The sequence below is a fragment of the Neltuma alba genome, unplaced genomic scaffold (assembly GCF_004799145.2).
Source record: "Neltuma alba isolate B1F8T4 unplaced genomic scaffold, ASM479914v2 tig00000993_pilon, whole genome shotgun sequence".
NCBI lineage: Eukaryota > Viridiplantae > Streptophyta > Magnoliopsida > Fabales > Fabaceae > Neltuma > Neltuma alba.
The window spans coordinates 16,017-38,104 of record NW_021632286.1 but is presented as its reverse complement, the minus strand read 5'-3'; the positions used below and the strand labels follow the sequence as shown (position 1 = coordinate 38,104).

At 34.1% G+C, this 22,088-nt stretch overlaps 1 protein-coding gene across 1 annotated transcript; it reads left to right on the top strand.

Annotated features, from left to right (window-relative positions):
• Positions 1–18,341: 18,341 nt before the first annotated feature.
• LOC114749671 (uncharacterized) lies at positions 18,342–19,762 on the top strand. The gene is made up of 2 exons (XM_028938214.1): positions 18,342–18,861; positions 18,972–19,762. The coding sequence occupies exon 2, from the start codon at positions 18,982–18,984 to the stop codon at positions 19,477–19,479; it is 498 nt and encodes a 165-aa protein (XP_028794047.1). The 5' UTR covers positions 18,342–18,861; positions 18,972–18,981; the 3' UTR covers positions 19,480–19,762.
• Positions 19,763–22,088: the final 2,326 nt, after the last annotated feature.

Genomic DNA, 22,088 nt, shown 5'->3' with positions numbered 1-22,088 from the left:
TTTAATAATTATTTTTTTTTGTGGGATTTGATTTTAATTCTCCCATATTAAATTCACATATTGCATGTCGAATTCATGTCTTCTTCTTTATTCGCGTGATCTTTTTTTTGATGCAGCTTCCCTCGAGCTCTTATCATATAAAGGAGAAAGCAATAATTCGTTAGACCCATGCAAAAATAGAGTAATCCTTGCTGGGTCATCCACGTAAGCAAGTTAGATGATTAAAAACCCGCCTGATTGGGTGCTCGTATTTTTAAGTTATCCATATGTAATCCTTATCTAAGGTGTGCAAACACTTTGAATTTAATTCCACAGTGTCTTATTACCAAAAAAAAAAATCCACATTGTCCAAATTTTAATAATGCATGCTTTATAAAAATTTAATACGTTTTCGTCTTAAATAAATTAGGATGAAATAATATAGGGCTAATATTATTTTTTTTTAGTTTCTGAAATTTAACTTTGTTTTGGTTCGTTAAAAATTTTTTATCTCTCAAATAAGGTTTTCAGGGACCAAAATTATTGCTTTTAAATTTTAGGGACTAAAACTAAATGAACTTAAATTTGAGGAACTAAAAGTTGTGTTAACCTAATAATATTAATATTTAATTATAGTATGATTACATACAATTTGCCCAACCTTGTCTAAATGGCCTGAAGACGCACATCTACGAAACAATATAAGCAAGGTCCCATGCATTTTACGGGAGCCCAACTAGATAATATAAATAATCATATGTTTGTGATTGATAAATGACTAGAAATTATTAAAAAGGAGAATTACAATGAAGTCCTAAGTAAGGAAAACAATTTAAAAACAAGTCACAAAAGTTGTCGTTCTCACTATAAAACTTATTATTATAGGCTGTTGAAGTTGTTATTAAGACTTTTTAGTAATTATTTCTCTTCTGTGGGATTTTATTGTTCTCCTTATTAAAATACTTGGATGTTGAAGAGTAAGACCTAAGACCCATCACCTCACAAGAGCGGCAAATCTACAGGAGCATTTTGGAAGATTAGACAAGCTCTTTGGTCTACGTGTTAAATAGAAATGATTACGCTGCAAAATTTTATAATTTTTAATTGATAAATCAATGGTGAAAATTTTATGTGGAAATAAAAAATGGAGGGCTAAACGAATTAAAAAAGCAATGCTTGCATGTATATATATTACTCAGTAAAACTAACTTCTCATTACAAATTGATACGTATATCACTTCTCCTCGTATGTCAATTTGAACTTTGGAGTGTTCAAAAGGTAAAACCGACGGAAAGTGTAAAAATGTGCCAATAAATGGTGAATTAAGAGTAGAGTTCTCTAGAGAGATGTGTGATTTTTTATTTGATGGAGTGGTGGTGAAATGTGAATAAGCTGCGATCCCTGGTCATACTAGAAAAAGAGAGGGTCAAAGATAAGGCGGCCAAAGCAATTCAGAATTCAGTAGGTAACAAAAGGAAAAAGTCTCGGACGGAAAGATACATCAGTTGTGCTTGACTGTTTTCTCCGTCCATGAACAAGTGCTGAATGCCACAAAGTGAGACCAACAACAAGAGGTTGGACTTTTCCATTTATTGATCGATAAGCAACACATGATCCTGACTTTGCTCTATTGTCTCTATTATCCTTTTTTATTTGTAACCAAGTAGTCGATCCACAGATACTGCTTTTATCCAGGAAACAAGCATCCATCTCGTTCTTTTTTTCCCCATATGAAACAGAAGATCTCGTTTTTATCAATTTTTTTAAAAAATATCATAAACTTCGTGCAATATGGAACAACGAAAATGGAATACTCGAGCCGATAGATGTCCAAGCACAAAGATTGTAAAACAAACAAGAAAAGCATGTTGCACAGTGCAGATATACATATCAAACCAGAGACACTGCCAGTCTTAATAATACATAAAGTCGATGAGAGACGACGTGTATCTTTTCTTTTGAAAGGAAACAGCTATATTATATTATTATAGTAATGGCTGGTGAGATGGATTTAGAAATTAAAGCCGCTTCCTCATACAGTGACAGTAAAGAATTAATGGAGACTGGTGAACATCCATGATCACGAGAGAGTACTGATGAGCATGTGAACATTTAGGCCGGATTCTGGGGGGCGGGGGCAAGGTGGGGGTGCTTGGCCCCAGCTTTGAAATCTTTACTTATTTTTAGTTTTAAAATATATAGCCACCAGATTCAAGGTGGGGTAATTGAACAGGGAGCAAGTTCCAACAAGTTGTATGTAAAAGTTCCAATCATGAGCAGTTATTAAAGGTTAACACCTTTTCGTTTCTGACCGCTTTAATTTATAAACACACTGCCATAAATTCTTCAAGAGTATCTACATCTCATCACACTCACAGTATATATTATTAGTTAGGATAATTTACCCAATGGCACGCACTCGCACATATGCATGGGTCTCTATACATGTGCATGCCTTCAAAGTTCGAACATCTCAAACACTTTGCATGGCAAGGTAGGAAAACAAATTATATTACCACCACACTAGCACGAATATGGCTAGTAACTTATGTACTGTTGAATTGTTGAACGTGAAATTTTCGGAGTCACATATTACCATTGGTAAAGTATTGCGCCCTACAATAATTGAAAGCTTGAATCGTGCATATAACGACAGTGACAGTTAAGATAGTGTGCGTCTAACATTGAAAAATTTGCACTACTCATAGAGTGCAGAATATTATTATTGCAATTTCTGGCCATATATCATTCAGGAGCTTCATTCTGCACTTGTCTCTGAAAGAAAATAAAAGCTCCATGAGATGCTTGGTGAGTTAGTTAGGTTCAGATTGGACCGCCACTTACCCGCTGTAGATTTTTGGATGTCGATGTTGGTGTCACTGGGATTTGGGAGACGAACACTGTTTTGTCCAGGTCAAAAGTACTTGTGAACGTACATAATTTTCAATGGGTTTAATATTTCCGCTCGGTTTTTAATATTGTTCCAGGCTCCAGATACTTAACACACACACACACACACACTCACTTAAAAATAAGTGGGAAACTGTTGAAATAGCGGCGCGACGGAGGATTATAATTTATAATTATGTTGTTCTGAAACAGTCAAAGGAAAAGGCATGCGGCGGTCATTAGGCGATGGAAAAGCTGAATAGACAGGGATGCAAGGGTTTGGGATTGGGAGGCTATTGCGTTAAGGTCCAAAGAGAGATATATGGACCATTTGACTCCTTTTTCAGACAGTGACCTTCTATGCTGTTAGATTTGATTAGGATTGAGTCCCAAAAAAAAAAAAGATTTGATTAGGACGCCGGGTAATTATTAATGTGTACCGAGGACCGTCTTGTAATTTCCCCTCATTTTCTGCAGATTTAGTATTTTCTTATTTCAAGAAAAGAATTTGTGTGGGGAAAAATATAAAGCTCTCAATTCACATGGATCCTATATATCCCATCGGCCTCGCCTCCATTTTTTCCCTTTCTTTGACCTCATCAAAAAGGACCCGATAACTTTAATGCCTCCAATGATTTACTTGTTCTTGTAATTTTCAAAGACTTTCTGCTCCTTAATTGTGTGTGCGCGTATGTGGTAGAAAGTGTAACTTTGAGTCTTTGATTTTTTTTTAACCTTTTGATTCGGTCTCTAAAGTTTAATTTGTTATAATTTAATAATCCTTATAGTTTGTTTAATTAAGAAATTATAAGGATTGGATTTTATAATTTAACAGGACCGAGTTGTTTGTGTTAATAACCTGTAAGGACTAAGTTAATTTAATTATATATCTTTATGAAAATAGGGAACAACTTGAATTTAATCTATAAAAAATTTAATTTAATTGATTTAAAAAATTTATAATATTTGAAAATATTAAAAAAAATCTGAACCATTCCCATCTAACACGCTTCTCACATTCCCGCCCCCAGGTATCCTATACAGTTTTTGCTTACAAAATATATACTATATGTATGTCATTAAGTGATCTCCCTTGCCTTTTGCAGGAAAATAAAAAACAGATTCAATCATATTATTTCAAGTGGATAGCGAAATATCGAGCATATTTTAATTATATCTTTTTTCGAGCACATGTTAAGAATATTAAACAATAAACAATTGGTGCTTGCTTGAATTAGTCGTGAAAAATTGATTTTGCATTATATGAAATAAATATATAAAAAGATAACAATATTTTTAAAGCTTTCCCAAACTACCTCCGATTCTGACATGTTAATCATTTGTAAAGGGTTGTTTGAATGGAAATCAAACAATGGTTTTAAAAGTTATTTTACGGTGTATAAAGTAAATATATGAAGGAAGTTATCTCGATTTGTTAAAAATTGTTTTTTAGGGTGTTCTAAACACCTTCTAAGTAGACTTGGTGCTCATTCATCATTCCCAGCACAAATAATAAGGATGTATGGGGGAACAAAATATTAACAAAAACCTAGAACCCCCCCCCCAATTTGTGTGGAGACGGAAATGAGTCTTTGTCAACTTGTAAACAGGGCAAATTTTTATACTATATATGTTACTATCCCGGACCTAAATATAAGACTTATTTTATAATGTAAATTAATTATAAAATAGGTTTTATATATAGGAGCATGAGAGTATACCAATTAAATTTATGCATAATAAAACAAAGATCAATAGTTCATTTGGTAATCAAGAATGTAAAGTATATCTGCGTGTATATGTGTAATAAGTACAGCTATTCATCAATATAACTTAATTATATATAACATGCATGAGCAAAAAAATTTTGAACCTCAGTTCAGATTTGGGTAGAAAATAACACACACATTCACGTATGAACAAATATCTTTGACTGGTAATTATATAGGTCTTATTGCTTTGTCCGCTAAGGGTTGGCATCTCTTTCTTTTTTTTTTCTAACCAAGGGCAGGCGGGGCAAACTTGTGTTTCATATTAATCAAAGGTAAAAACAAATAAATAATTATGGTCAAACCGTGTAAGTGGTTGTTCCAAGAAGAAAATAACCAAATGTAATTGTTATAAATTAAGTAGATCAGTGAGCATACGAGGCATGATCGAATGTATTAACCCATGTCCATTACGTCACTGCGCATGCTTTAATCAGTAAATTAAAAAAAATTGTACACATATTATTAGTATAACCGTAAATGATAAATTATCCTAGCTGGTATTGGACTTGGCTTGCGTAGATGGTTTCTTGCGTCTAAATTTAAATGGTGATTATCAAATTACAGTGATTAAAAAATTGCGAAGTAACTAAACTTAAGCTCTTTTGAATCTTAAAAGGCACTGAAGCTTGGTTAATTTGATGGGAATTGTTTTCTTAAAAAAAAAACTAAAGAAATTCTCCTAAAGTTTAGGGATTATTTAAATAATTTTACATAATTGTGCAATTAAATAAAATTATTTAAAACTCGAGATTGTATTGAAAATTATTTACTCCTTTCAGTCATCTATATAAGGTTCCTTTTAAAAGGAATTTTTATACAAATTATAAGGTATTATATAAAATTATCTAATATAATGATTATCTAATATAACGATTAATTAGTTTTAGTTTCTTCTTCAGGGTGAAAGTGAAATTTTTGTATTTTTTTCTACAACTTTAACCATATCACAATTTTTTTTAAGATACGCATGGAAATGCTGAAAACATATTTGTAATAAGAACCTATGCAAGTTAAACCTCTGTATCATACCATTGACAAATGATGACGTATGTCAGGGATATCTTGCCATTCTATCTTTTTCTTTTATTTTCTTTTCCCCCAATATTGGAAAAAACTTCATGAAAGATTTTAGCCGACATACTCCTCCCGCTTTTAATCACAAGAGGTAAAATTTGAGGGGTTTAGTATTCATATATATAAAGCAATTTATACGATTCTTTCTGAATAAAAAGACCTTGCCCGTATCGGAATAAAATGAAGAGAAAAACATGAATATTAATTGAGGGTAGAGGCGAAAACTATTAAGGAGTAACCCACCAAAGTCTTATTTGAGTCATTAAATTTGTCAAACTCCTAACCAAATCATATAACTTAAAAAGGGATTTTAAAATTTTATAAAATGACTCAAATACTCTCTTTCATTACAAACCAAAAGAGAATTATAAGTTAACACATTTTATAGTTAACATGTTTTAATTCTAAATCAACAATAAACAAAACTTAACCACAACAAAGTCTAAAAAATTAATAAGTTCAATTATGCAGTTAACAAGTTCCCATTCTAAATTAATAGCTTTATGTCTCCAAAACAAGACTTAGTTGTTTATAGAGCACAATGACATCATGCAATTCATGTAGCCAACCCCACCTAATAAGATAAGGCTTGTTGTTGTTGTATGTTTCCAAAACACAATTGTAACAAGTATTTGAATAAAACTTGATCATAATACAACATTAAAAATTAACATATTTATTTTACAATTATCACATTTCAATTTTAAATTTACAATTTTATGTCTCCATAATACTTACAACAAGTCTTTGAATAAAACTTGATAACAATATAACTTTTAAAAATTAACATGTTCTATTTCATAATTAATATGTTTTAATTCCAAATTCACAACTTTTTATTTTTATAACACACTTACAGTAAGTTTTTTAATAAAATCTTATCACAATGCAATCTTGAAAATTAACATGTTTCATTTTGTAGTTAACACATTTTAATTATAAGCTAATAACTTTCTATCTCTATAACATACTTACATGATTAAGGGAGGAAGATTCATGCAAAAACTAACTTATTGTTCCCTTTTTGATTGATTTTTTGACTTTGCAATGGTAGAAACTAAATTTCTCTTATTAAGAATTCTTATGCAATGAAAAAATGATAGAAAATCCTCATATCTAGGTTTCCAGTAAAAAGGGTATTGTTGTTATTTTCTAAAATTTTAAAATTCCTCTTTAAGTTATGTGAATTTATTAAGATTTCGACAAATTTAATTACCCAAATAAAATTTTGGGTTATTTAGGTGTCTTTTTAAAGGATTTCTCAAACTGTTGTATATATCTGGTAAAAAATATTATACATATACTACCTTAGGTCCTTAATATAAGAGCTAGTTGATTAATTTGAGTAGATTAAGAAAGTTTGTTAAGTTAGTTATTTGTAATAAATAGGTACTACCTACGATTTTTTAATATAAGAACCTGTTTAACTTTTATTTTGGTTCTAAATATAAGACCATAACCCATTTTGTCTCTCATATTTATTTATTTTTTTAAGACAGTCCTTGTAATAGTAATAGTTTTAGTATACACTTGGTTAGTAAGAATATTTTAGGAAAAATAACACCTATTTATTATAAATAACTAACTTAACTAATATTCTTAATATACTCAAATTAGTCAATCATCTCTTATATTAAGGACCGAAGGTAATATTATCCTTCCCACAATATTTTTGCAAATCATGTATATTAGTTAGAACTATTATTTGATAAAACTTTTAACACGTGTAATTACTACAAAGATTATTTTGATAAAAATATTTAAATATGATAGAAAAATAAATTAAAATATTATATTTAAATCAAATTAGAAATCAAACAAACTGCAATTTTATTTTATTGAAAAAAAATGAAGGGAGTATTCAAACGTACCTAACTATGGGTTTGTTAGTTGGGTGTCCTGAATGTGTTTCGAACCGACCATCATTCTTGGACGTCGTCAGACCACCAGGGAACTTCTCTGATACAAAAATGGTAATTAGTTAATATTAAATCACTCGATTTTCTTACTTGTAATAATAGGTATCGATTTATTTGTCCCTGTGTTTCAAGCATTACAATTATTAGTAATAGCATATTAGCAATGAAAAACTAATTTTGCAATTTACGAAATAGCCATAATACATATATGTATGCATATAAGATTTCTGTCGAACAAAATATAAAATTATTTTTTTAAGCTAAACTAAACAGTAAGTAAGGATCATCATCTACCCAACCCCATGGAAATTTAAGTATGTTGTAACCAGATAAAAACCACGAGAATTCCCCCCCCCCCCCCCACAACAAAACCCCCGGGCGGGGTGAAAGGCGAAGTCGAGGATGATGACGTCATCCAATTATTACGAATCGCAGGGCAAACGACCTGTGAGGTCCACCAACATCCAGACACCACCTCAATTGTCAACATCGTCCCTCCTCCATTTCCGCACGTTCTCTTTCCCTCCTGTCCCCACCGCGTCCCATACCCTCACCCCCACTGACCGCCCACGTGTCCACTCCTTCTACGCTCCTCCCGATCAACGCGCTTGTAGCTTTAAGACCCTCCTCTCCTTCAAAATCTTACACCTCCGCCCTCTTCACCCTCTATATATATATATATATACTGCCCTCTCTCTACAGCCGTCAATTTCACATATCAAATCCAAATCAATATACCCCGGGCCTCCCATGGCTTCCACAATACCTAATGATTCCGACCACACTCCGAGAAGTACTATCGACTCTTGCTCATCCAGTAAGTACAAAGGCGTCAGAAAGCGAAAATGGGGCAAATGGGTGTCTGAGATCAGGCTTCCCAACAGCCGCGAGCGCATTTGGCTGGGCTCCTATGACTCACCGGAGAGGGCAGCTCGAGCCTTCGACGCCGCCCTGTACTGCCTGCGCGGTCGTCACGCCAATTTCAATTTCCCGGACACGCCTTTGGAGCTGGAGATCAGTGTCTCCGGCGACCATCACCAATCTCGTTCTGCTCAAGAAATCCAGGAGCTTGCTGCTAGGTTTGCCAACGAGTACCAGCAGGAGCCACCAATGGTTCAGCAATCTTCGGAAGTAGCGGCTCCTTCCTCCTGTGAATCTGATGGGGTCACTGAGAGTGGCGATCCTGTGGAGGTGGACAACGGGTTCGGGGACACAAGGGGCATTAACGATTGGTCGTTTTTGAAGTCACTGGATGAGACAGGCTCCGCCAATTGTAATGGTTTCTACTCTGGATTCGACAAGATGCACTCTGGTGAGTTGTTATTTCCCACATCACCACCTCCATTGATCATCGATCATGTTAGTGACAATGGGGACGCAATGGAATGTGATGACGCTTTTTCCCAACAATCATTGTTCCTTTGGAACTTTTGAACCCTAAATGACTATCGCTCTCTCATGTGTCTCTCCAATTTGTTGGACAATCCTCTTTAGTCATTAGTTGCCACAGGGCGTGCGTGCGGGTCACTGTTTTTTTGGTTGTTTCTTCATAACGCGTGCCCATAATAATCTAGATCAAAACAAATGGAAAGGGGCCTTTTTTCGTGCCGTCTTAATTTCTACTTTTTTTAAAATCATCATCAGTACTTTATTATCGTCAGTCACCCCCTCCCCTCTCTTCTTTTCGATCAATATTGTACTGTTGTATGGTTTCGATAGAAGAATCACCTGTATACTTATGTGAAATTATATGCTCTCGATCAAGTATTATATACATCAAGCTTCTTTCTTCCGAATAATTAAGTCCCTTTTGAGCCTTATTATTTCTCTCCGATTGATCACTAGTGTGATCTCCTGATCGACCGATGATGATACACATATATTGCACAACCGAAGACGTCTGTTGATTGCAGAAGAATAACCCTAGCTAGGCACGCAAGCATCGCAAAGTATTCAGTTCTATATGCATCTTGTATTGTGGTCTGCATGAATAATAATGGTGAATTTAAAATACTATTTTAGCTATTTTTTTACTTGTTATTGGACTGGGATCTTCCTTTGCTAGTTGGTTTATGACTCTTATCATTTTCCATTTTCTGTTTGACCTTCCCCCCCCCCCCCCAAATCCTAGTATTACTCAGTAATTAATCTATTTTACTGCACTGGGGATGCTACGCTTATATACTAGCATACGATGGAGACATTTTTCTTGATTGCGCTCTAGGGTTTCTAGCTATTGCTCCGACTGCCGTTGCCCTCTTCTGTTTTGGCCAATAAAACACAAAAGAGAAATAAAAAACCAAGAACGGAATCGCCTTAAACCAAATTTATGTCAAACAAGATATCAATTGAATTTGTCTCCAAATCAAAGAAAAAGGCATAAATATGAAAGTCTGTCTTTAATTAAGATGGAGACAGTACTCTGGTATTTACCTTCCAATCACCAAATTAGATGTGTCACAAAGTACTACAGATGAGAATAGATAAGCACCATCAGTCTTTTTCTGAAATTAATTCACTGATCTCCATGTGGAGGGATAATTAAGTGGCAATCTCTTCCTCAAATTAAGGCCGTGAGATTATCAAGATTATATATTGAATTTTCACTTCATGGTTCTTTTGCCCAGCTCATTACATTGTTTGGTTTCCATTAAGTGCGGGCTTGGATTTTCCACATTGATTTATGATTTCTGCTGGTTATTTTGGTGTTTGCCTCACGAATTTAATTTTCTCCATGCATCTCCCCAGCTCTTTGATTAATTCTTTCGCCTTGGCTAAAACAAGGCTATCACATTATCCCTATAGGTTTTCTTTTCTTTTGTTTTTTTTTTGGCCAAACCCTATGAGTTTTCTGAAACTGATGAATTTGTTCTGAAATTGTAAGTCTTTCAAGGGCTGCTTTCGTTTTGTGACGAATAAAGTGGCGGCATGGCGGATTTTTCCCTTAAATTGAATCAATTTAGTTATTAATCATCTAATTTTACATAAAGTTTTACTCTTCTAACCTTAGCATGGTTAGCTTTATTAAAAGAAATTAATGATATTATAATTTTAAGTGTTGATAAACCATTTTTAAGTGTTGTTATACTAAGTTTAATTAATTTATATTTTTCAACATTTTAAATTAGTGTGTTAATATTTTTGAAATAAATATAATTTATAAAGGTAAAGGTTTCAAATTAAAAATTTATGTAAATTAAAGTTAGATGACTATATGCATTTTTTATATTTTGTTAATATAAAGTCTCTATAAATGCGTGCCAAATGGCTTATACTAATTAACATTAGACCCGATAAGATTATATATAATAATATGAAACCTCATTCATTAGAACTGATATATATATTTTATGCATAGGAATATTCAGCAAAGTGAAATGTGTAAATATTGGGTCTTAGCGTTGTCCATGGGGGCGAAATCAATGATGTTGTTGTCCCCAGCAGTAATTTAGTTATTTTCTATGTATTTGACCAAAGCTTAAAAGGAAAAATTGAAGAAAAGTCTCCCGTTAAATTTATTCGTGAAAATTATCTAAATTAGAATACTGATACTTTTCCATGCACGCGCATGAAAAATTTTAAACTACTGTTATTTTTTGTATATAAAAATTTATTATAATTTTCTTACCAATAAAATTTTTAATGGAAGACCTTTTTCCAATTTGTCGTGCTCAAGATTGATATTTTTCCCTTTTAAAACTGGATCGGCATACAAGTACATTATGAACTTTTCCATTTTTCTTCATTAGTTATGTACTTTTATTTTGATTATTGAATTGAATTCAATTTCATAAATAACCAACTGAATTAATAGTGTATACTTGATCGTTACTAACCATGTAGCTCGGTAAACTAAATAATATAACTAAGCTAATTATTGTAGTCAAGCACGCTGTACTAGCTATATAACCACGATAAAACGATGCATGGGAGCATATAAATTTCATTGATTGATTTGTATAGAAGGAATGAGAACTTGTGTTACACATTTTAAGAAGACTAATTATAAATATTACTGTTCATGAACGTGTGACACATTATAAGAAGACCATAATTCACTCGTTTGTTTCGTATTCAAAGCCTTGCTAAAATGTTGCAATACATTTGTCAAAACCCAACACTAAGCTTGCTTTGCACATTTCTAAATTTCAAAGCTGTCCATTTTTGCCCATAATAAATTAAATTTCAAAGCCGTGCTGTCCTTGAATTTGCGTGTCAAAAACATAGTTCTATAATTTGCTTTTGTTTTCGGATAATGCTGTTTGGTTAGATTTCGTGCACTGGTAATTCACTGGGCCAAGCCGTCAGCCACATTACTAACTTGAGTATCTATGGTTAATTTGTTGAAAAAGAAACCAAGAAGTTAATAAGAAGTGAAAACAAGAAGCGACGTGATCTTGAAGCTTTCTAATTGCGACTGCCTTCATAGTCAAATTAACTACTGTATGAGTTACACGCACAGGACTACAGGGATTCAAACTAAAAGAAGTTGCAAATTATTACTTCCGAGGCTAACATTATTGGTCTGTCGGGAAATTTTTCAAAGGAATGAAAAAGGGAAAGAAAGAAGGAACAATGGAATGACAATAACCATACCAAAAGATATACTGATTCTTAATATAAGACCTAACTACAAATTAAATCTTATACTATCTTCGGTTATAAATATAAGAGCTGGTTGACTAATTTAAGTAGATTAAGAAAATAAATTAAATTATTTAGTTATAATAAATAGGTATTGTATTTTCTAAAATATCCCTACTAATCAAGTTTATTGGTTAAAACTATCATTATTAGAAAGATTATTTTGAGAAAAAATAAATAAATATGAGAGACAAAGTAGATTAGGATCTTATATTTAGGATCAAAATAAAAGTCAAACAAGATTTTATATTAAAAAACGGAGGTAGTATTAACTATTAAGAAATATTAAGAAATAGAGGTAATATTATATGCTTGGCATCAAGAAAATGGAATATTTTATGATGGAGATAGAAGTTGAATGTAAAATAACTGATACAAAAAAACTCAAGCGCCCCTGGCTACGTATGTGTGATCAGTAATATTTTTTACTGAACTAAAAATATCTCTATTCAGAATACTGGTAACTTTACATCATGGTGACTTCGTAATCCTCAGCAGTAATTATATTTGTTTACGAGCTATTTTTAGGGGTTGTTAAGATGTTATAAGAAGTGCTTTTTAAAAACACTTCTCCATAAATCAAGATAAACCCATTCATATATTTATTTTTTATTTCGTGAAATTACTTTTAAAACCATGATTTGGTTTCTATCCAAATATTTTTTTTAGTATGGCAGTTGACACCCAATACCTGATAATGTATTGAACAAAGCATAAAACATCATCAGTCCATTGCACAATATCTCCTTACAAACATAAGTACATAAACCAGAGAAATATTAGTGATGATTTTATGAATGGATCAGGGGTATGATGGACTTCTTGGTGCAGATTCCTGAGTATACAGTGTCATCCCATCAGTTTCACTTGCGAGATGGAATGAAATTTAGCGAAATTGCTTTTCCGTGGAATGCAAGAGGGAGAGATTTTAATTCCATGTTTTTTCACCGTCCACTTTCTTTTCCTCTCCTTTAATTTCTAGCTCTTTACCTCAAACCAAACGTAACTTCGGTAAGTTCCTTTATTATGGGCCTGTTTGGGTATCCCAAAACCGTGGTTTCAGAAGCACTTTTCCGCAAAACGAGATAATCTCCTCCACATATTTACTTTGTAATCCGTAAAAGCACTTCTGAAACCATAGTTTGGTTTCTATCCAAACACACCCTATATCCTCCGACCAAAATATCTTTAATTGATTTATACGAAGTTATTCGATAAAACCCCATAATTCTCGTGTCTCAGTTGAGAAATTAGGACGAAATACAACGTGGTTTTCTAAAACAGAACGATGTTAATTTAGTAATAAATCTTAATTTTAGACAACATTAATTTAGGTAGGGTGGGTAGCTGCTGAAGTTAACTTGGTGTTCCTAGTCAGGTGAGACTTGAGAGCCCACTGCTCAAAGCGAACAGCGGAGGCGGACGAGAGGGGAATCCAGAATTAGTCAAATGAGGATTAGAATATGTTTACTTGCCACCCCCTTACATCATGACGTCACTCCTTGCATCATCATCGACATCATCCTGCGTTCACACCCGCCGCCTCTTTAGCTTTATATTTGGTCGCAACATCACATGTCCTATCTCCCGCTGACCTTTTCCCTGGCTCTGACCTCTTCAATTTCAACGTTTTCCCCTTCTTTTACCCCCGTCGAGGTCAATATTACTCTTTTATAAACTAGTTTGCATAAATTAAAATCAATTAATATTCTAAAATTATTCTATCTTCTTAGAGTAGTTATATTGTCCTCAGCTGTATGTATATCATAAATTCTAATCCAACCTACTAATTTCCTTCAATCCTTTGAGAACTATATAATCCGCAGCGTCTTGCTTTGTAACAATGACCATCAAATCCTTTTAACGCCAGATGCTTTATTTCAGCTATTGAATAGGGATCCTAGATTCGACAAATTAACCGAAGGCCACAGTAATCGTTAACGTCAGGTATTTGAGAAAATTTTTCAAAATGAAGAGAAGCATCTCTTATGTATAATGATGTCTTTGTATAAATCAAAGCACTTATATAAAATGTTAACATCGGATGTTCTAACACCAGATCTCACCAAGATTTTTTTTTTTGACCAGAAAGATCTCACCAAGATTATATCTTTAAACCATCTAAAAACACATTTACAAAGGTAAGGAAAAAATGTAACAACTAGTCCACCATATTTTTTTTAATTAAAATGTGAGCTTAATTAAAAAAAAAGTCCAATGGTATTTGAGCGTATGAGTGAAATAAAAAAGGTCAGAATGAAGGCTGTAAATGCCAGCTTAAGCTGTGCTTGTTGATTCATAACCTCTTAGTCATCTTAGGATTAAATCAAGATAAAACTGAATATAAATACAATATGATATACAATCCAGACTATCTCTCTCATGGAACTTTTTATTTGGAAACCTAAGCTAAATTAAGTACCAAAAAGATTGAAAGGGTTTTGAAATTGATTTTCTTTAATAAAACTATTTTGTAAACAATACAGATTAGATAAATCCTAATTACTATATATTTTTTGGGCTTTTAATAAAATGAGAAATGAAAATATTAATTTGGATTTTAAGGAATTCAATGATGATATGCTTTTTGGAAATGAACCATTGACTATTCTAACTTGTTCAATAATATGAGAGTAACTCAAGTGATTAGAATTGGTTTAGAAAAGTTATTCTTTTTAAATTAATGCTCAACTAGAACATTAATTACTTGTTAAAATCATTTCAAGCATAATCTCTGCACAACATGCATAAAAATTATATTAACAATAAATTAACGAAGGCATAAACATTAATATATTTATAAATCAAATACTCAACTTATAATTACCAATCCAAATCTCAAGCAGATCCAATCCAAACAAAGAATTACAACTAGTAATTCCTAGTTCTAAACCAAATATAACAAATTTCAAACCAGAAATCATCAATTAAATAGTTTAAACTAAGAATTAGAGTTGAACTCCTTTTTGTAGCTCCAAAAGCTCAAGCCATTATATTCAGTCCCAAGGAACACAGTGAAATTCAGCCACTCATTGCTTTGAATCCACTCATAACGAGCTTTAAAGATTCAGTAGCCATGAAGAAAGCTTGAGAGGTCTCTTATGGAATATTTCCACCAGCGAACCAGAGGAACAGTGAAGCCGACGGTGTGGTGAGGAGAGATGCAGGTGGCGTCGTGATATGAAAGAATGGAAGAGATTAAAAGTCGCCAATGTGAAGGGGAGATGGAGTCGAAAAATGAAGATTCCCTGGTTCCTCCATGAAGTCTGTCCTTGGCCGAAAAAGAAAGATCAAATTTGTGTGTGATTGGCGGCACACCCCCGCTGGCTTCCTCGTCCCATTTTTTTTTTAATCTAAATTGCCCTAGCCTTTCTAATGATTGAGACGGTGTGCATTGGGCTTGAGATCATGACTTTGTTTTTTTTCAACACTCAAATTCTATTTGGGCCTACAAAATTATTTAACAATAGGTAATATCACAAAGCCCCAAAATAAATGATTTAAACCAACAAGAGTTAGTCCATTTGGTAAAGTGTCGGCTCATAATCCACAAGGTTGTGAGTTCAAATCCCGTTGCTGATGTGAGGACCTTGTTGGTGGATGATTTGTAAGTACTTCTGTAAACACTCTCTGAGCTTTGAGGCATGTCCTGGTTCATCCTGGTGAGCCCTGAGACCCAACCACCTAAAAATTCTGTAACGAAAAAAAGATTTAAGAATAAACATAAAAATATGACAAAATTACCTCTTTTTGCTCTATTTAATAAAATCGATCTCCAATTTAAATTAATCATAACAACTGCAATTTAGCTCATTTTAGTTGATAAAAACCCCTTAAAAGATATAAAATATCATAGTAAAAATATAGGTTTATCACCTGTCGTCTCAACAAAAGAAACCAAGGTTTCACAACTAATAAATATATATATATATATATATATATATATATATAAGCGCATATATGCCATGAAACTGTTTCCCCAGTCATTCAAGACATTTTATTCTCAGATAGTCAAGAAAACAAATTAACAAATAAGGCTGAATATACACACACACATACACACATATTCAAAATTCGCATATGCACAGGTGGATGGCGTTGCAGGTATTTTAAACAAAGTCTCTTTTAGGCGTTATATCAAACACCTGATAGACGTGCCAAAGGGTACGTATGATCGGCACTTGCAATGCAATGTGATGAGATTATCGATTGAGACACGATCTGAGCACTGTTTTGATTTCGGTATGCCCAGATTAGACGCTTTTGCAGCAGCAACTTGGAGGTGTCCGTGGCAATGGCGATGACGATGGAAGTGGCTCACCTGAGACAGCATTCAACAGTCCGTCTTGTCTCAACACGTGGAATTTAAAACTTCTTTGATTCAGTGTGGATCATAATGAGTTCGTTGCATCGCTCATGTCAGACGCTAGGACACGCTAAGCTCTGTCTATTTGAGGAAATTCATATGGGCCTTGCCACGCATTTTGGGCTGGCCCAATCATGCTACTAATATTCTCAACAAGAACCTCTCATATTATAAGAATTGAGTCTAACAGAAGGAACTAGTCCCTCACAACATGACGAATCAAGGTTTGAATTTCTATTAGGAGAAGTGCTCACATTTAGTACTCAACAATGCCTCAAATAGGATTGTCTCCAACGGAAGGATACCTATGTTTAGCCAAAAAAAAAAAAAAAGACCTCTCACATTGTAGGATCTCATAGAAGAGACTAGTCTCTATAATGCAGTGAACTAAAATTTAAATATCCACTGAAAGAGGTACACATTTAGTACTCAACAGTATTTTAAATAAAAATTTCACTTTTGACACGTGACTTTTATTAGGCAGTCATCCGTAAATACATGCACAAGCTTTCTTCAAATTGTGGATAGCGATGGGGAAAATGTATTTTAGGGACGACAGGATATGTGAATTCAACATTTCTGTTTTCTGACAATGACAAATACCAATCAACTCGTACGCAACACTCTTCCCTGGACCAATCAATGCATGGCTCCAGATCGGAAGATTTGCTGCCGGCCAACAAGTATCTGGGCCCAATCTTACCAGCCTCAGGCCCCAAAGAGAAGCCCCTGCAGGAGTGCGTAAGCCACGAAGAGAAGGACCTATATATGTATATATGTGTGTGTTTACCCGTTTACGAGCCAAAAATTTCCAATTAGCTGATCCTATTCAAGCTATCTGATTATGAATAACGCGACTTGCTTTTTTAACCTTTTTATACAATGCACGGTTCCCTTCCAGTTTTGATAGAATTAGATGATAAGATTGGGATTCTGGGGTGGGGAGTGATTGCGGAAGAGTATGAAATACCAATAAACTATGCAGTTCGTAGATATCCCCTAATGCTGATAGCCACGTTCTTTGTCCGATCATGATTGGAAAGCTAGGCTGCCGGGTTTACTTGCCGTAACAACGTTTACTACCTCGGCTGACCAGTGAACGCTCATCCCCTTGTCTTCGTGTGTGCCACAGTTTCGCATAATTTGACCTCATTTTCCAACCCCTTTGGGACTCATGGCTTATTTTGATCCTTGATCCATGATCGATGAGCTTTGTATATAAACATGTTTACGTAGGTTTAGATAAAATGCTCCTCATATATAATTATCTCATACTTCATAAAATGGTTCAAAAGCTATTTACAAGGCATGTCAATCAAACCTTCAAACAAACAAACACAACACATTGTGCGGATAACCAAATGCTCTTACAGGAGGTGGGTATACCACAAGGGCCCCAAATTGTCACACTCACCTACATGTGCATGTGCACCATCCCCGAAAGGGAAAGGTTGCTCCACCAGCTGGCAGATTGATTAATTTTCACAAGTATCGTACATTGTACCGAAACAGTTAATAATATTATTGACGACGACGTTGAGAATAGATTTCAATTTCAATTTGATTTTTACATTCTTTTATAATATTATAAAGAAAGCCAGAAAAGATAGGTAATCTATTGGTGAAAGAAATTAGTTTGTGTTTCCTTGCTGTCTTTTCTTAATATTACTTCTATGTCAATATATAAATATATAAACCACATTAGCTCAGTTATCCACGATATGTTGCTGCTCAAAGAGTAATCTACACTGTGAATTGTGTCTGATCCAGAACTGCAAAAATCTTCTCTCGCAGTAAAACTACTTGTCTTGAAAACTATTGCATCCCTCACATCAAACCATCATAAATAACACGACGATCAAAGATCCCTCTCCTATATATATGTGCACGACTCTTCATTCTACACATCTACTGAAACAGGGGAAGGTATAAGAGAATCAGATTCACACACAGAGATTCAGTGTATTTGAAAATAATTCGCTTTTAGAGAAGGATCGGAGAGCCAATCCAGGCTCTGAAATGAACTGTATGCCGTTTGAAGTTCTGTTTCTCGGGAGCGAAAAAGTTGAAGAGATCAAGTGGGAAAAGGAGCGATAATTCTTTTCTTCCCAAAATCACATATTATCTCGCATCTGTTTTGGATACTTTCGGTATTTTTTTAAAACGGATCTTGGAATCTTATTCTATTGTTCATGTATAAGGTGATTTCAGCATAAGGTAAAAGGATTAAGACAAAATCCCTCGAGCAAGTTCTGTATCTCTGTTTTCCATGACACAGCCAAAATTTTATCTTGAAATTTTAAGATGCTGGTTTTTTTGTGCATCAGAAAGGACATCATGACAGGTAGAATTTTGAAGGAAACGAATTCAGCGTCAGGCATTGATAAGCAACCAGAAACACAAGCACGGACGATGAAGGCAGAAACAGTACAAGTAAAATGCTATTGCTGCGAATTGATGGAGGAGGGGACAGTGTCGTACGTTGGTCGTGTACGAGAGAAATACCAAGGTCGCTGGATTTGCGGGCTCTGTGCAGAGGCAGTGAAGGACGAGAAACAGAGGTCGGAGAGAGACATTACTACGGACGAAGCAATGAAGAGTCACAAGAAGTTCCGGCAACAGTTCACAGCAACGAGCCCTCCCAACAATCCCACCGAGGATTTGATTAAGGCGATGAAGCAGCTGATGTTGCGGAGTTTGGAAAGTCCTAGGAACGAAGGGATGACGTGTCGGCCACTGGGCAGATCTCAGAGCTGCTTCTCTACCATGACAGGGATGCAGAAACAGAGCGACCCCGGAGAAGGTCATGGCAGAGTAATTGATAACGCTACCTGATCAATCACAAGCAGCTTATTGGAATCACATTGGCTTTGGGGCTGTTGAACACAGCACCAAATCAAGATTCTGGGTCGTGTCTTCATTGAAGTCGTGTCTTAACGCTTAGCATTAGCATATGGTGTGTTCGTATATAATTCTAATGATGTTGAATGATGTGCTGGCCAGCTCCTTAGATCTTAATGTTTGGCAGACTCCTCAGCTTCAATAATTGATCCTTGTTCCTCTTTTAAACTCATTGACTTGTTCGAGAGTTAGTGGTTAATTGTTATTGTTTGTGGAAGCCAAAGCCGTAGAAGTGGTCAAATGGTTGCCTGTAATAGCAGAGCTGATAACTGAAGTTGTGTGCATATGGTGGTTCTGTAGGAATTGTTGTGCCTGAGGAGATAGATGGGGTTGATAACGGTGATTTCAGAAAAGAGAGAGCCTTGGGGGGACGGGGAATACGAGAGTGAGAAGGAAATATCTGTACGATACGTAGTTATGAAGAACGGGTGCGAGTATTGATGTCTATGATGATGATGTCTCGGAAAGAGACAAATTTTGGGAGCCCCGCCACTAACCATCCAATAATTGGAAAGTGCTACGTGGGCATGCACACACCTGGAGGATCTTATCCCATTATTGGTGGAGTTCACTAACTATAATCCCGATTATGATTATAATTATTATTAGCTTTGTGGGCTCCTGAACTGGGCTTTGGGCCAATGAGCTTATGGGCCAAACCCAGTTCCGTCCCTGCCCGGGGCAAATCCATATTGCAGATGATCTATCCCGGCATGACTTAACAGTGACCATTTTCTTGTCTTTGGTACTCCCTCCTGTTCAAAATATAAGTTAAACTTTGTTATAGAGGTTTAAAGCCTGTTTGGTTCAGTTGCATATATCCTCTACCATGCAATGTTATAAGATGTAATACAATTTTTATTACCATCAGAATGTTTGGTATGACATTGGATATGTGTAAAAGAAAAATTAATTTTTATGATAAATTAAAAATGTTTACAAATAAAAAGACCAAAATATCCTCATCCAACAACAAAAAAAAACATGTTTGCCTTATACTTTTGTATTTCTTCAACAGCAACAGATAAAATGAAAATAGAAACAAGCCATGACATTGATTTCAATATACGATAAAAATTCATGAATCATAAGTCTAACCACAAATTATACAGATTTGGAACCATTTTTTTGGAACTAACTAACTAAAACATAGAATGACAAATCAAAACTAACAATACAAATCTGGAATTAATTTTTTGGGTTTTTGGGAAAATCAAAACTATTGGTCCTTCTCTTTGTACATTATTTTTCAATTACTTTGTTTTGAGATCAAATGTCTTAGGTGAAAGCTATGAAGTGCGACTGTGAGAAGGAATCATGATTGGGAAATAAAGTTTTGCCAATATTGAAGGAATAGGCTTCGTCGACGTTGAAGAAGATGGTGGAGGCAAAGGAAGGAGGTGGTGGGGCATTGAAGATGACGCAGGTGACAATGGAAGTGAGTGGAACAGAGGCTTCAGAAGAAGTCCAAGAGACAGAAGATGAGGGGGAGGGATTGAGGGTATTTTGTGTCTTTTTACATTGGATATGATGGGCAAATAAGACTTTTCAATACATGTAATGGGGTGATAACGAGTATTCATAAGGGGGGAGGTGTGAATGGATATTACCAAATTTTTGGTAATCATCATTACCATGGTAAATTTTATTACCATACTAAAAAGCAACCAAACATCATTCTCTTGGTAATGCAATCCCTATTACTATCGCAGGCCTGCAATGGGACTGAACAAAACAGGCTCTTAGTTTTTTTATAAGATAACATTCACTTTTGTCTAAGCATTTAATGAGTTTTTTTTAATTTTATTCCCATACATTCTCTTTCCTTTTTGGTTCATTTATTGCATTTTTACTATTCTCTTCATTAATAAAGGCATATTTGGAAAAAAAATACGTGGCTTATATATTTATTGTTTCAAACTGATTTTAACTAATTTTTTTTATAAACGTAGATAGATAAAATTTAGGTTATATTTTGAATTGGAGGGAGTATAATTCATACATTGTTCCCCTGCCTCTCCAAACTCAGTAACTCACTGATTGGGGGGTGTTTGGATGAAACCAAACCTTGGTTTAGAGAATAGCTTTTGGAAAATAGATTATAGTGAGAATAGCTTTTATGAAAAAATAATTCTGATAAAGTGAGAGTGTTTGGATAGTTGTTATTAGAAGTATTTTTTATACGTGCAATTACTAAAAAAAGCATTAGTTAATATAATAATTACATAGAAGATAGATTTTATAATAAATTTGAATTTGAAGAAATAAATTTGTTGATAATATATTTTTTACCAACATAATTAAATATATATAAGAAAATGTAATTAATAAATAATTAATATGTGTATATATATTTATAAAACATAATATTAAATATGTTTATAGAAAAATAATTTTTTTCGCTAGCAGAAAAATATTTATTTTCTTTAAAGATCTTAAACATGAAATCCCATAACATTTTTTCACAACTAGTTTTTGTAACAACATACTACCTTCGATCTTTAATATAATTAATCAATTAATTGTTACTACATGTGTGTGTA

Bases quoted from the DNA above. Each gene is read 5' to 3' on its own strand.
- LOC114749671 (XM_028938214.1), top strand. From the start codon at position 18,982: ATGACAGGTAGAATTTTGAAGGAAACGAATTCAGCGTCAGGCATTGAT.